This window comes from Meleagris gallopavo, chromosome 10, assembly GCF_905368555.1.
Source record: "Meleagris gallopavo chromosome 10, MGAL_WU_HG_1.1, whole genome shotgun sequence".
Taxonomy (NCBI): Eukaryota; Metazoa; Chordata; class Aves; order Galliformes; family Phasianidae; genus Meleagris; species Meleagris gallopavo.
The window spans coordinates 6566400-6580728 of NC_139413.1; the positions used below are offsets into that span (position 1 = coordinate 6566400).

The 14329-nt window shown below is 43.9% G+C and overlaps 1 protein-coding gene across 11 annotated transcripts in view; it reads left to right on the top strand.

Moving 5' to 3' along the window:
* TEDC1 (tubulin epsilon and delta complex 1) overlaps positions 1-14329 on the top strand; it is a 64026-nt gene that overhangs the window by 44942 nt on the left and 4755 nt on the right. For 10 of the 11 annotated variants that reach the window (XM_085231107.1, XM_085231104.1, XM_085231100.1 and 7 more), the window contains one exon: positions 2145-2357. In XM_085231107.1, coding sequence (XP_085087233.1) covers positions 2145-2357 — 213 coding nt within the window. Of the gene's footprint in view, positions 1-2144; positions 2358-8994; positions 9564-14329 lie in introns of those variants that run through there. The other variant, XM_085231109.1, reaches the window with a different exon arrangement.

Consider the following 14329-nt stretch of genomic DNA (forward strand, 5'->3'; position numbering starts at 1 on the left):
AACATTATTATTAAAAAAAAAAAAAAAAAAAACAAAAAAACACACAACCAAAAAGCCCACAACTTTTCAGAGTTGATAAAGCAGACATTTCTGCTAAATATAGGTGCTAGCCAGTTTTCTAGGGTTTGCTGTTAATGATACTTCCTCACTCATTGAAATCAATTGCTTTTAGTTGTAGAAATGACTACTTGTGATGCTTATGGGGATGTGTGGCTCTGCCTTGCACCCATCCCTGTGCTAAGGTACAGCCCTGCTCTCCGTTACTATCCCGACACCCTTCCCTCCTGCTTTCCACTGTTTTAATGCCTTTTCTTCATATCTTTTGCTGTTCTGCCATCTATTTTCTTCTGTGCACTTATCTGCTACACTGGATGCAGAGAGTTGAGCAGAAAGAGGTGAAGCAGACTCCGTGAAGGCAGCAGGGGCTTCATTATTGCCCTATGGGTTGTATGGGAGCCCTCAGGCACTGCTCTTGCTGTTGGGCTGTGTTACAGCACCCTGGCTGGCAAGGGTGAGGATGCTGGGTCTGAGATGTGACATTCACAGCAAGGCAGAGCAGTAGTCTTAGACCAGAGCATGGCTTGACTGCAGCGACAGGAGTGGCTGCAGTAATTTTGCTCTAAAATTCTCTCATTTAATAAATTTCAAATTTAAAAGGAAAAAAAAAAGCTTAGTGTTACTGCTGTGCAGATTGTCAGGCTGTCAGTTGTTGGTGACATCTTGCAGAGCTGCTGCTGGCTTAGAAAGGAGAGGGTTTTCAGGGTTTCATTTGCCATTCATGGCTCTTTTGCAAGGCTTTTCCTCATATCAGCCTAAAAACCTCTTGCTGCGAAGAAAGCCAAAGTTTTGTGCCTACCTGCATAGAAAAAAGACAGCGAGAGAGAAAAATTATTCTCATCCTCTCTACAGCAACCTTCTATTAAAGTGAAGGCTGTTAGCATGTCACTGCCTTCCCAGTTCCTGTTTCTAGGCTAAACAAAATTGGTTCTCATAATGCCTCCTTGTAGGCCATTCCTTCAACTTCTGATGGCTGTTGCTGCTCCAGTACGGGATTTTCTATCCCATTTGTCTGTGTTTAACTTCAGGTGCCTCACCCGTACATCAGCGTTACGGTCAGCTCTCCTCTATCACAGAGACTTGTGTTTATGCTTTCTAAGCTGGTGCTTGCATTTATCAGGATGACATTGGTGACGGGTGATTTTATGGCATCTCTACCAGCAGTGCTGCTGCTGAGCCAGTAATTACACCTATGTTTTTGCCTTGCCCACATATTGACCATGCTGCATGACTGCTGAATTTGCTCTTGCTGTTTTCAGATTGCTTCTCCAATTTTGAAAGGTAATTTTGAATGCTACTCATGTCCTTAAAAGAGATTATGATCTCTCCTGCTTGATGTTTTCATGATAGCAAAATGGGAATAAATATTTAATATCCTGAGTGAGGAGGGCTGGGTCTCTTAGTTATCCTGTTGTGGCGCGGAGACTGTTTCTTTGTAATTTATGCACTATGTTGTAGAGGTACATAAGTTTCAAGGACTCTAATCTTATTTGGTTGGGGTTTTTTTTGAGTTTCAAATAATGATTGCTACTTCTGAAGGCAGCTGCACAAATCATTTTATAGCCAGTGGAATGGTTGGGGCCAAGCAGAACTGATGGAGCTGGCCAGGGATCTCATGGAGTTCCTTGGCTTGGAGAGCTGAACGTAGACACAGATAGGGTGTGGATGTCACAGCTTGCTGTGGCACACAGCTGATGGGCAGTGCAAGCACAGTTCTTGTCCTGGTCATCACTGTGTTACAAAAAGCCATGCAAGTAGAATTGAAGGGGAAAGGGCTTACATATTGCTTCTGCAGTACTGGTTGTTGTTATCTCAAAGTGTGACTTTATGCTTCAGTAATAGCAGTGGAGAGCAGCTCACAGCATGCAGATCTTTCTAAAATGAGCTAAGTTAGCAGTGTAAGTCTTCTATTAACTTGCATTAGAGTGAAGTAAAAAGGTTCTCTTAAAATAGCTGTGGAAGTGCAGAACTGTACTCGGAGACAGCAGCAGTACATTCCTAGCCATGGGCTACTGAGGAGGAGGGAAAGCATTTTAGGACATTTTAGGACCTGCCAAAAAGAAACTTCTATTGTTTTTTATTTTTAGGAAACCGTGTTGGATAACATGGCTGAGGAGGGAAGCATGCACTCTATGCAGGACGCTCCTGTGGAGACCAGCAGACTGCAGGAGGGGGCCACGTGCTGCCCCTGGGCTGAAAGCACGACTGCACAAATCGACAGGTTGTCTGCGGAGATGACAGCTCTGCAGAGCCAGCTGAACAAGCTGGTAGCACGCCGAAGGTCTGCCTGGTGTCAGAAGGTGAGCTCTGGGGCAGCCGCTGCGATGGGAAGCAACTTCTCATATCCTTTATTTTTCAGCTCTCTCGCTGTGTCCTGTCTCAGGGCAGCATCCCTGTTGGTGCTCTGTGTCAACCTACAATTGCTTGTCTGTTTATGCCCACAGCATGCCAGGTGCTCTTTCAAACACAAAGTAAGCAGGTGTCCCAGAGAGGCAGTGTGCTGAAAACAAAGTAAGTGTTCTTGCATTTGGAAGTGAAGGCATCAAAGGATAAGGGGTTACAGAGGAGACAATGAGAAGAGGAGGAAATTGTGGCAGCCTCTGGAGGGGACAGAGGCAGCAGGCTGAAAGCATCTGTAATGGTTGAGCAAGAAAAATACAAGTTAGGTATTCGCAGGGAAAGGAGGATGTGAGAAGCCAGAACTTGTCTTCTTTCACTGAGTTAGTCTTTGAAATGCCTGATGGTGAAAGGAATAAGGAGGGTTTGAAACCTGTGAAGTGAGAGAAGGAACGGAGTGCAAGTTTTGGTGCAAGAACAGACTGGGTGTGGGAGGTTGGCTGAGGAGGAAGGCAGGTGATAGGAAGGAAATGTACATGGTGTTCACTAGCATAGAGATGGGGGGGCACAGAAAAGCACCCAGAGGGGCATTGGGGCATAAATAAAAGAGCTGTTAATGTAGATTTGGGAGATGAATCCGAATATTAGCATGCGATGAAGATGCAGACATAGAAAGTAGCATTTTTTTTTTTTACAGTCATAAAGGGGAAAGGATTCAGAAAATCTATGAAACCAGTTAATGGGAAAGAAGTGAAAGGAATAGTTGGGTCAGGTAGAACTAATAAAACTCTCCGTGTCGCTGTTTTGAATCCATATTAACTCAGAATTGTTAACTTTTGTTTTTTTTTAGTTTGAAGTGTGGGTAGTTGGGATTACAGATCAACTGCCAGAATGAAAGGTGACAGATATTTGCTCAAGAGTTCAAAGGAACTCTTTTTCTTGGCATGGGAAAAAATGTACGGAGAAAAACTGGATCACTCTCTTCCACTGCAAGGATAAGGAGCCAGTTGGGCTTGGTTGGATAGGGGCAGGCATGAGGTGCTGCTGCTTCATACCAAGTGTGCAATTCCTCCATGGGGCACTGGGGATATTAGCAGCATAAGTGAGTTCAGAATCTGTTAGCTACGTTCTTTGAAGAGGAAATCCACCAAAAATTATCCAATACACAAATGCAAATTATAAGCTTGGCAAGTTGTGGGATAAAAATCGTTGCAGGGTGAGAGAATATTCTGAAGTATCTCCAATATATTTCCTTTGATCTTGCAGTCTTCTCCAGGCACTTGCTGTCAGTCACAGTCAGATGGGGTGCTGGTCATGCAGGTCTCTGCTGTGGTGTGGCTTAGATGCTTTTATGGCAAAACAGAGATGAATATTGCAGGACAGCTCAGACTTTGAAATTGAAAAGTAAACTTCCCACTGTGTGATTTCCAATATGCTCTGACTCCTTTTATGTATAACATTATATGTGCCTGTTAAATATGATGTAGTAATCACACTAACTTTTTGTGCTTTAATTTGGAGATGAAGTCCAATAATGTTAACTGATGAATGCTGCACAGTGCATTGAAATAGATGCACTGATTGTTTTTGAATGATGTTTGGTCAAGTTCCACTGTTTCTGAGATTCATAGAATGTCATTTGAGTGCATAACTGTGGGAAACAAATGGAGTGTGTCTTGGTGTGTTGTTAAAAGGATAGTTTATCGCAAGTGCTTCCTCTTCTGCATCCCCCAGAACAGAATTGTTTCGTAATGCTGCTACGTGACAGCATTTTGGAAAGCCTGGAGGTCAGATGACTCTCCATTAATCCTCTTTAAATCAACCCTTCTTTCTGTCAGCCAAGCTGCCTACGTGATGCTTTCTGCCTGCAGTCTGCCTTCTTTCCCCCAGCCCAGATGCTCGCTGAGTGCAGGCTGCTCTATCAGTTGTGTCCCCTTCAGTCCTTTCACTGGAGAAATAAGCTTATCACATCTTTCCTTCTATATTCTTTTTTTAGTCAAACAAAGAGAAGTTACAGCGGTAGCTAAAGTGGTCATTATCTCTAACTTTGTATCTTGTGATAGTGAGGCATCTGGAAATTATCTTGGCTCTCACAAGCATGTCCATATGAGGGACAGTAAGTTTTATTATAGCTGCTGTGCCCACTGTGTTGTACTTCATGAGAACCGTGATAATCCACCAAGTAATTATGTTGGTTGTTAGCAATGCGCCTGGTCTCTGTGCCAGGCAATTGAGTAGAAACTATTCCAAAGAACTGAGGACATGTGATTAGATGTGATATTCTGGGGAAGAGACAGCCACAGTTTTTAAAGAGAGGAACCACAAATCTAAAAAATCTGCTGGAGCTCTTGGAGAGGGGACCACTGAGCGCGTGGGCAAGGGAGGTTGGGTTGGCGTGACCCACTTGCATTTAGAAATGGCATTGGATAAGGTTCCTGAAAGGATTCTCAACCAAAATAATCTGCCTATGTAAATGTGTTTCCTCTGACCCTTGAGCAAACGCAGCAGTAAGAGGAGAGCAGGCGTCTGTGATCAGTTTGCACAGGGAGGTGAAGAGCAATAGGCACAAGTGAAAGAAGCTCAATCACTGGGAGCACGCACAAAGAATGGCAGGAAAGGATCAAGGACCCTCTTAGAATGATAGAATGGCTTAGGTTGGAGGGGACCTTAAAGATCATCCTTCCCAGCCCCATGGGTAGGATTGCCAACCACCAGATCAAACTGCCCATAATCCCATCCAACCTGGCCTTGAACACCCCCAAGATGGGGCATCCACACCTCTCTGGGCAGCCTGTGCCAGTGCCTCACCACTTTCTGAGTAAAAAAATCTCTGCCTAGCATCTAACCTGAATCTTTTAGTTAAATCTTTTGGCTTAAAGCCATTCCTCCATGTCCTATCACTAACAGACTGTAAAAAGTCAATCCCCTCCTGCTTTTAAGCTCCCTTCAAGTACTGGAAGGCTACAGTGAGATCTCCAGTACTTTTGTGGTACTGAATAATTAAGTGATAAAATGTCAGATAAAATAGGATGGGAGATAAATGTGATAAAAATGCATCTGAAGGAAAATCATAATTTTATGCCTGTTTTTGTGATCTGGCCTTCGTGTTGTGTGAATGAGTTCTTGGGGTTATAGTAGTAGTTCTGTGAAAATGTCAGTGGTCGCAAGTAGTAAATAGTAAATCCTAAGAATTGTAAGCAAGGCAGAAGAAAGTGAAATTTAAAATATTTCTATTGGTTTCTGGCACACCGTGTGCAGTTCTGGTTGTTGTCTGAGCTAAAAGAAAGACGTGAGTGAGCTGGAAAGGCATAGAAAGGGGAAGTGATGATGACCCAAGCTTTGAAAGGGCTTTCTGTGCAAGGAACATTCAGCTGGTTTAGGGCTCCTTGCTCTGTAAGAGGCAATGAAGGGAAATATCACGTCGGAGCAGGAGCAAACAATTGTACTGTTCTGCTGCTCCTTCATCCTCACGACTGGGCAAGTTCATGAAGAAAAAAATCTGTTGTTAAGCAATAAATATGAAAAATGTTCTCTGGCCAAGGAAGCCCTTCAGCCCAAAACTGCTGAAGTTTAGAAAGTTGTGTCTTCCAGTGAAGTATGGCTATGTATTTGTCTAGTGCTGAACTTCTCTTGCTACTCACTGCTGAGCTGTGTTCCAGACAGGCTGCTGGGTGAGGTGGGCTTTGAGGGGTCTCTAGCATAAAGATGGAAAGACTACAGCGAGATAGGAATTTTCAAATACAAAGATCAGGGATGGCTGAAGAGGAGCTGGACCTGCTGTGTGACTGGTTTGGGCTTGAAACCTGAATCTGTGATTGACCGATGAATTTAGGACAAGGTAGAGGTATTTCAGGTGTGTTAATGTCAGAGCTATGCTATGCCGCAGTGTCTGGTTTGCAGCACCAAACACAACTGCTCTTTATTCAGGATGTGCTATCAAGGCAAGATATCTGGCTTTTATAAGACTAATAATCTGTGCTGCGTGATTCTGGTAGAGAAAACTATCCATCTTTAATCTTTTAAAATTAAGTAAGTTATTTTCCTCAGGAAAGCATTTTCTTTTGTTTATCTCTGCCTGCTCCCAGCTCTTTTTTTTTTTTTCTTCCAGTTTTGTGCTTGGAACGACCCTGAAACTATTTCCCTTTCAAGGGCACTGACTGAAGATAACTGAATGTTGCTATGGGATTTGGATGATTCGTGAAACCCTGATTAATATGACATTTTAACTGATACCCATCTGCAGGCAGAATTGTGTTTGGTATCTTGGAGGAGAACAGGCGTAAGACATACCTGTATGGGCAGAGGTGTGATCTGAATATGTGACTTTCTTATAGTTAGCTCTGCTCTTTTCTGTTCAGCTCTATTCTTTTCCATTCAGCCCTGGGTAAATAATCACTTCTTCTTGGATGACATTTTGGTGGTTAAGCTTTAGAAATGTTTCTCTGCTTGAAGAAAAATGTAACTGAAAAAGAAGTCATCTCCGAATTTGAAAATAGATCATGTTTGTTTGTTTGCTCCTTTCTAAATATTTAAAATATTTATTGTCTATTCCTCTGATTGAGGGGCATCTTGATTTCAGGTTGAACGTTCTGTATCCAGGAGCTGGAGCACAGGGTGACTCCAAATGAGGATCCTCCTCAGTTTCAATCACATAAATGCTTACCTGCTACTGAGCTTCTGTTGGAGATTGTGATATTGTAATATGGGCTCGTGGTATTTGCTGGGGTATAAAAACAAGCTAGACTCCTTTCGGGTGATGGTGTGATGGAGCTTGCTCATATATGCATCTCTGAAGCATGGCTGAGAGAGAGTCAGAGCCATCAAACTGAGCTTGAATGTGCTCCCTCCATGTTTGAGCCCTGTCCAGAAGTTCCAGTTACGCTGGGCTGTCCGTGCCTGAGCACAGAGCACTGGGAGCTAATGGAGGAGCTGTGATCCTGCTGCCGCTGCACGGTGAGGCCTAACCTGCATGAAAACCAAGGCATGGGCAGTGCCTGTGCATGGATGGGGAAGCAGAAATAACATTTTCCCGCCCCTCTGCATGGCTGGTAGGGCCCAGTGTGGTGTGTGCTGGCTGCCCAGTGTGTGCCCAGTGTGTTCCCCAATGCAGGCCCATGTTTGCTGCAGTCTGAAGCACAAGCTTGTGGCAGAGCAGCAGCTGAGCTCTTGGTGGAAAGCACTCTGAAGCTTTGTCAAGAGCTCTTTTTCTCTTTGAAAGCAAATTGTTCCCGTTTCATCTTGTCTATTTTTGCTGTTTATTCTCATTCTCTGGGCTTTCTGATAATATGAAGATATCAGTGCAGCGAGTGGTTAATAATTACCCAGGCTGTGGGGATGCAGGAAGCGGAGGAGTGCTGGGGATGGTTGGGAGCAGTCAGCATATTCCCTGCCCCGGTCCCAGAGTGTTGTTGTGTTCCACTTTGAAAACCTCCATCTGGAGCATCGAGCAGCTGTCAGTGGAGCTTTTCATGCAAAAAGGAATTGAAAAACTAGCAGGGCCACAAGAGCAGCTTTTGGAAGTGTATGGTTGGCTGGGCCCAGATGCCTGCGTAGGGGAGGAAACCCAGAGAGATCAACAGAAGCATCCATCAAAGGGAGCAGTGGAGGACATGGCCGGGAGGGTGGCGAGGAGGGACGGGGCTAATGGCTTTTATGTGTAGTTTGTATTTCGTTAAACATAGGATTACATTTGCTGCTGATGGAGCTGCCAAGGTATTAGCAGATTTAGGTTATTAGAAAGCATAGACCTGCTGTAAGCAGTAGGGAGTAAGATGTTTAAGGGATGGAACGCTTCCCCTATGAGGACAGGCTGAGAGAGCTGGGGCTGTTCAGCATGGAGAGGAGAAGGCTCTGGGGAGACCTGAGAGCAGCCTGTCAGGAACTACAGGGGGGTTATAGGAGGGGAAGGGGCAGAATCCTCAGCAGGGTCTGTGAAACAGGACGAGGGAAATGGATTCAAAGTAACGGAGGGGAGATTTAGATTGGATGTAAGGAAGAAGGTTTTTACAATAAAGGCAGTGAGGCACTGTCACAGGTTGCCCAGAGAGGTGGTGGGCTTCCCATCTCTGGAGACATTCAAGGCTGGATGGGACTCTGAGCACTTGATGGATTGCAAGGGAGTTGGACCAGATGTCCTTTAGGGGTCCCTTCCAACTCATATGATTCTGTGTTCATGTGTGTGTTCTCTTTTTTACTTATGCTTCTTGTTGTGTTGCTTTGTCAGGCTTTTTTATCAGATTTCCTAACGGATCAGGCTGCTTTCTTTTGGTAAGTGCCCATGGATGCTGGGTGAGACCCAGGTGACAGCTCCAGGAGGCACTGAGCTCTGCCCTGTGCTGGAGGGAGGAAGAAAGAAGCCGTCTCTGTGCATCTCTATTCTCCACAGCAGGATCTGATGTTTGCATTAGACCCAAAGCTCTCAGTTAGCCTGGCTCAAGTAAAAGCATGGGGAAAGTTCCTGCACGTGAACAGAGCTGAGAGGTTTTTAAAATCTTGTTCACTTCTGAGAACTTCAGCCCATTACTCAGATTTGAATAGTCAATGCTAAGCTTGCAGCACACAAACAGACGACGAAGATAAGTATTTATTCTTTGTTTGCAGATGTAACTTGCTGTGCAGATTGCTGAATGAATGCTGAACCGTGTGAGAAAGACTCCGTAGCAGTTGCTAAATCAGCAAACTGATTTCAAAGGCACAAAAACTGGAACTGAAAGTAAATTATCCCGCCTGACATTTTTCATGGGGCTTATATATTCTAAAGGACTCCAGCTCCATAGGGAAGGCAGGAGCATTAAAAACTGAAGTGCTGTCTCCTGTTCTGCGTGCGGAACTCTGGGGTTTGAAGAGTGGAATTTTGTTTCCCAAAAGATGCAATTTTCCCTTCCTTACCCAAAATGCAGAATTTGTGCTCAGGTGACAGGATCGGTTAAGGCATAATCGATAACCAGTGTTAATATTTTACTTGTGTTATTTACTGACGTGTTGGATACCGAGCACGGCAGTGAAACATGCAGTAAATGCAGCTGAAGAATTATGCTCCAATAAATTTTAGATGAGCTTTATTTAACAATAAACTGTAAAAAAACGCATCCCAACGAGAGAATGTGTTTTGTAGCCACTGTAAATGTTTTAGTGCGTTTTTTAAGAAATAAGTGTAGCACTTATGTTTTCACGCTGAAAAGCACATCAAACATGGACAAAAATTGGGAATGCCTACAGGGTTCAGATGTGCAATGTGTGTGAGATGGTGGCTCCCAGCACTGCCTTTATCTACTGAATGTGAAAAGCTATAGGGCTGATGGGCAGGGATTTAGGGTCCCTGTGGCCACCAAGCTGCTGAGTTTCTGGAGCTGTGGCTGTCCGGTGCAAGGTGAGCCATGGTGATGCATCCTCCTCTGCCAGGGCTGCATCTTGGGGGCATTTTCCTGCCTGATGGAAACCATCTTAAACACTGCAGCTGGTGGCTGTATTTTAGGGCAGCTCTACCTGGAGCTCTCTTAGTGTGTTTTACTGAGCTTTTCCGAGTGGGTTTTTGGGACAGTAACTTCCAGAAGGTATCTGGATTGCTTTTTACAGCTCAAGGCAGACCATCAGGATGAGTTCTTCCTCCACGGGCAGAAGCTGTAAGTTGCATATTTCACAGCACTGCTTGGTTTTCAAATGAGTTGATAGGAGCTTGGTGCTTTTGGGAAAAGGGCTGTTTGTATTGATGCTTAACTGTGAGTTTCTTTTTTTCTTAAAACCTTGGCCTCGTCCTCCCAGCTGTCTGCCCTGAAATCAAGGGTACTTGATCATAAGAGAAAAAAGTATCTAATTCATTTCTGTGTCTGTCCCTTGTGCTTGTAGAAGAGCTGACATAAAAGTAAATCTGTAATTTAATATTGTTCAGATCTCTTCTTCCTAGACAGAAATGCATCTAAATAAGGCTTCAGTGCACTTCTGAGTTCAGAACTCACTACTTCTAGCTGTTCGTCTCGTTGGCTCTCTCCAAGCTGTGAGAGATGTCAGACTTTTCCCTTTGCAGGCTGTAGCTGAAGAGCTCACCCTATTCCTCCTGCCAGCATCACGATGGCCATTCAGGCAGCTTTATGCCCACTGCAGCCACTTCTCACCAGCAAAGCTGTAAGAGAAACTCCTTTAGCTGAACAAGTTTTTGGAGCAATGGCTTTCCAAAGCTTTTTCACTGAAGCTCTGCAGATGTTTTATGCTGACAGACCTCCACCTGAGGGTTGGCGCTCATTTGCCTCGTGCCACTGTTGTGTTGGGTTGCTGGAGTGAGCTTGGCTTGTTCAGAGAGCACAAGTCCAAGGAGCTCTGTGTCCTGGCGTGGCTGCTTTCGTGCTGGACAGTGTGATGCAGCTCTTCTCATGTAGCACTGGAGCCCTCCAAGTCCAGCAAGTCACCTACATCTGAGAAGGTATCTCCTATCAGCAGTGTTTGTCTGCTGCCCGAGATAAAAATTGGGAAGAACAAATTGAAAAATAAGTGAGCAATTTATTACATGAAGCAATACTTGTCTGCTGCCTTCCTCTGTAATTTGTCGCTGTCAGTCTTTCCTCAGAGAAGCTCCGCAGCCTTTTTGCAAGTGTCTGAATTACTGAAACTGACGTACTGTGGTTTTCATTTAGTACTTTTTCATCTGTGTGTTACTATATGCATTTCTGTGATCTTTTAATTGAATTCAAAGATTTAAATAGTGTAAAGATAAAACTAATTAGGAAGAAATAAAAGGCTAGTCTGCTAGATGGGATTTTTCTGGTTATTGTAAGTTCTAAGGACTTAGAAATTGGAGGCAGAAATTACTCCCCTTGCACACTGAGAGCTCTGTGCCATGTGGGATTTTTGCAAATCTGAACTTCATCTCCCTGTGTCACTGATGGAAAACCTGCAAATGGAGCCATCCCACCTTCACAGCAGAGTGGGACCATACTGGGGGGGTTGCCTACCTTACGAGAAGCAGCTGAAGAGGTTTCAATAGTCCAGTTAATGTCTGGGGATTTGTTCCTGCCTGGTTCTGTCATCAGAGTTGCTTCAAATATCACATTTTGTCTTTGATTCCTATCTATTATCCCCTTTTTGAGTTCAGTATTCCTCTGAAGTTAAAGGCTGGCAAAGCAAGCTGCTCCTACTAAAACCCGAGGAACAGATAGTTCAGCAAATATCCAGACAACAGGAAACGTTCTCCTAGTGAGAGGCTTTCAGCCCTGCCCCCTCGCTGCTGCCCTCAGGTATGTCCTTTAACCATCCCACCCCACTGCTGCCCACGCAGCCCTTGGGCACTCCGCTCAGCAGCCTCACAGTTTGGTTGCTTTGGGGCCTAAGAGGATTAATTTCCCTCTTGCTTTTTCCTGTGCAATAGATATTCACAGGCTCAGCAAACAGGCACTGCGCTTATCGCTTATGTGCTTTTGTGTTCCACGCTGATATTTGCAGGTTTACTTTGCGTTTTCCTGTAAAGACTCTGGAAAATCTTCCTGGCGTTCCTTTCCTGGTCTCTTAGGCCGGTGTCCTTTTCTGTTTTCTGAAGCTTGTGTGATTTTTCTGACTCCTATCAGTGTGATATTTTGATACGTGATGCCAAATACAGACTGACTGGATTCTCTTTATTAAAAAAAAAAAATCAACAGAAATGTGGTATGCCTTCATGTAAGGTCAGGGTCTGGTTACTACTCTGTGTGAGATTACGCTGTAAGAAACGCAACTTTTTGTTGCTTTGCTTCCTCACCACCGTAATGCTTTCTATTAGAGAACAGCATGGATGCTGTCCTGAAGTCTTATGAAGTGCTTTGTACTGCTGAGTGTATAGTGGGGGGGAAGAAAGCACACAGCAGCAATGCCTGGCCAGACTCTTATGGCTGTTCTCACTGAATGCAGCTAAGCATGTCTGTGATATTAAACTTGTATTTGTAGTTTCTTCCCAGAGGATTCCTCCCTCAGCTAAAAGCTGGCCTTCTGTTGCTGGATAAAGTAGGTACATTGCTGCTGTGGCTTCCCTGTCAATTTGTTTTGCACTGACAATAGGTGTGCCTGGGAGCTAGCATTTGAATAGAGGATGTCTTGCTTAAAATGCATAAGATGGAGATGTATACATTCCCCTCTAATTGCAGGAAATTGCAAATCCGGGCAAAATTTGGAATGCAGCTGCTTGTATAATTACATCTCCTGTCAGTTGCTGTAGCTCAGCTTTACAACCCTTCTAAAATGTCTTCGTAGTTTGTGGTACAAATAATGCACGCATTAATATTACTTTGATATCCCCTCTTTTGGGTTATTCTCCTTCATTTCCAGAGGCCTAAGCTGTTTCTTCTTGCTGAACTCATAATGAATGTGAGAAATCAGTAATTATATTAAGGTGAAATGTTGCTGCTAGCTGTTTGTTAAACCAAAGCTTTGAGGTTTTTAGAAAGAAATACTTACGTGTGTACAGCTTCAGGTATGGGTTATGTGCAAACAAATGGTTTTTCTGCCTTTGTGAAATAGGAGGCAATGGGCTCGTTGGAAAAGTGCTGGATTATTGGTAGCTAAGTGGTACTGTCTGCTACTGGTCATCCATTGAAGAACAACACATAGGTGACCATTCTGGGCTTATTGAAATGGGTTGGCCTCACACCACTGTCACAATTGCAAAGTGATTGAAAAACTGGATAGGATTAAGGGAGGGGTAATAAAGGAATTATTCTGCCCCTCTTTTGGAGAGGTTAGAGAAGTGGAATTGAACCAAGGCAAGGTTGCTGCTGGATGATGTTCTGTAAGTTCCCAGGCAGAAGTGGCGTTCTGGAGGCACAAGACTTATTTTAGGTGAGAAATGGCATAACCAGACCCAGAGGCAGAACTTAGTACAAAGATGCACGTTTTAAGCCATAAGTGTATTTTACTGCTGAAATAACATTGTGATAGAGTAGGGTTTTGATCGAGTGCAGCTTGTGTTTAAGAAAAAAGTGTATTTCTAAAGGAGACCCCGTAGCTTACCAAATGTAGTAGAACACAGCCCAAATTACTGGGTGAGATACCGTAGCCTGTGCTGTGCAGAAGGTTAGGCTACTTAAGCACTTCATTTTAGCTTTAAATCTGTAAATGCATGCGTGCCTTGCTATTAAATGGGCTATTTCAGAAGAACATCGTGTCTCTGTGTGTACAATCAAGGATCACGCAAGAAGAAGGGAACCTCATTTAGGCAGGGCAGTGTGGGAAGTGTTCAGCTGTTAAAACAGAAAATGATGGTTTCCAGAGCTTTTAACTGGTTATTCTTCAGGTCATAGAAATTGCTGCAGAAAATTAAAAACCTTGAAAGCTTATCACAAAGAGGCTTAATTCAATGAGACAAGTTTTATAGAGCTGTGGTGCTAACTCTGACTTCCTTAGAGGTTTGAAATTACATTTGGGCAAGTTGCTCTAAGATATGAATTGGAAATTAGAATAAGGTGAGCTTTTCTGTAGTGAAGCACCTGCTTTACTCAGTGCTGTAGTGTTTCCAGAATAGCTTATTGCAGACTGCTCTTACTGTATTCTTGTCTTTCTGTATAAGCAGCAAGTGCCTTTATTGAACACTGGGGGTCTGATTTTTTTGGGTAGGTGCTTTTCAGCAAACGTTTGAACTTTGTAGGGTGAAAGTATCAGATGATTTTTGCCCCGATAGCAAAAGCAGCACAGCTTGGTCGCTTGGATATTGCATCCATTCACATCTCCTAATTTCCTTTTGTTCCCCAGCCCAAAAGATGAGATCTGAGGTTTTGCTCTTAGTTCCTGTGGCTCTAAGCACAAGCATCTTCCTTCAGGTGCATCACTGAGTTGGGCAGTGTGTTCCTTTGCTTTGTGAGGCTGCTTTCATGTTGCCACGAGAGGTTAGAGGAAGATTGCCACTTTGGTTAGGTCATTACTGGAAAGGACTTAAATAATGCAGTGTGGTTACCTAGAGGTTTCACAAGATCTCTGTGGG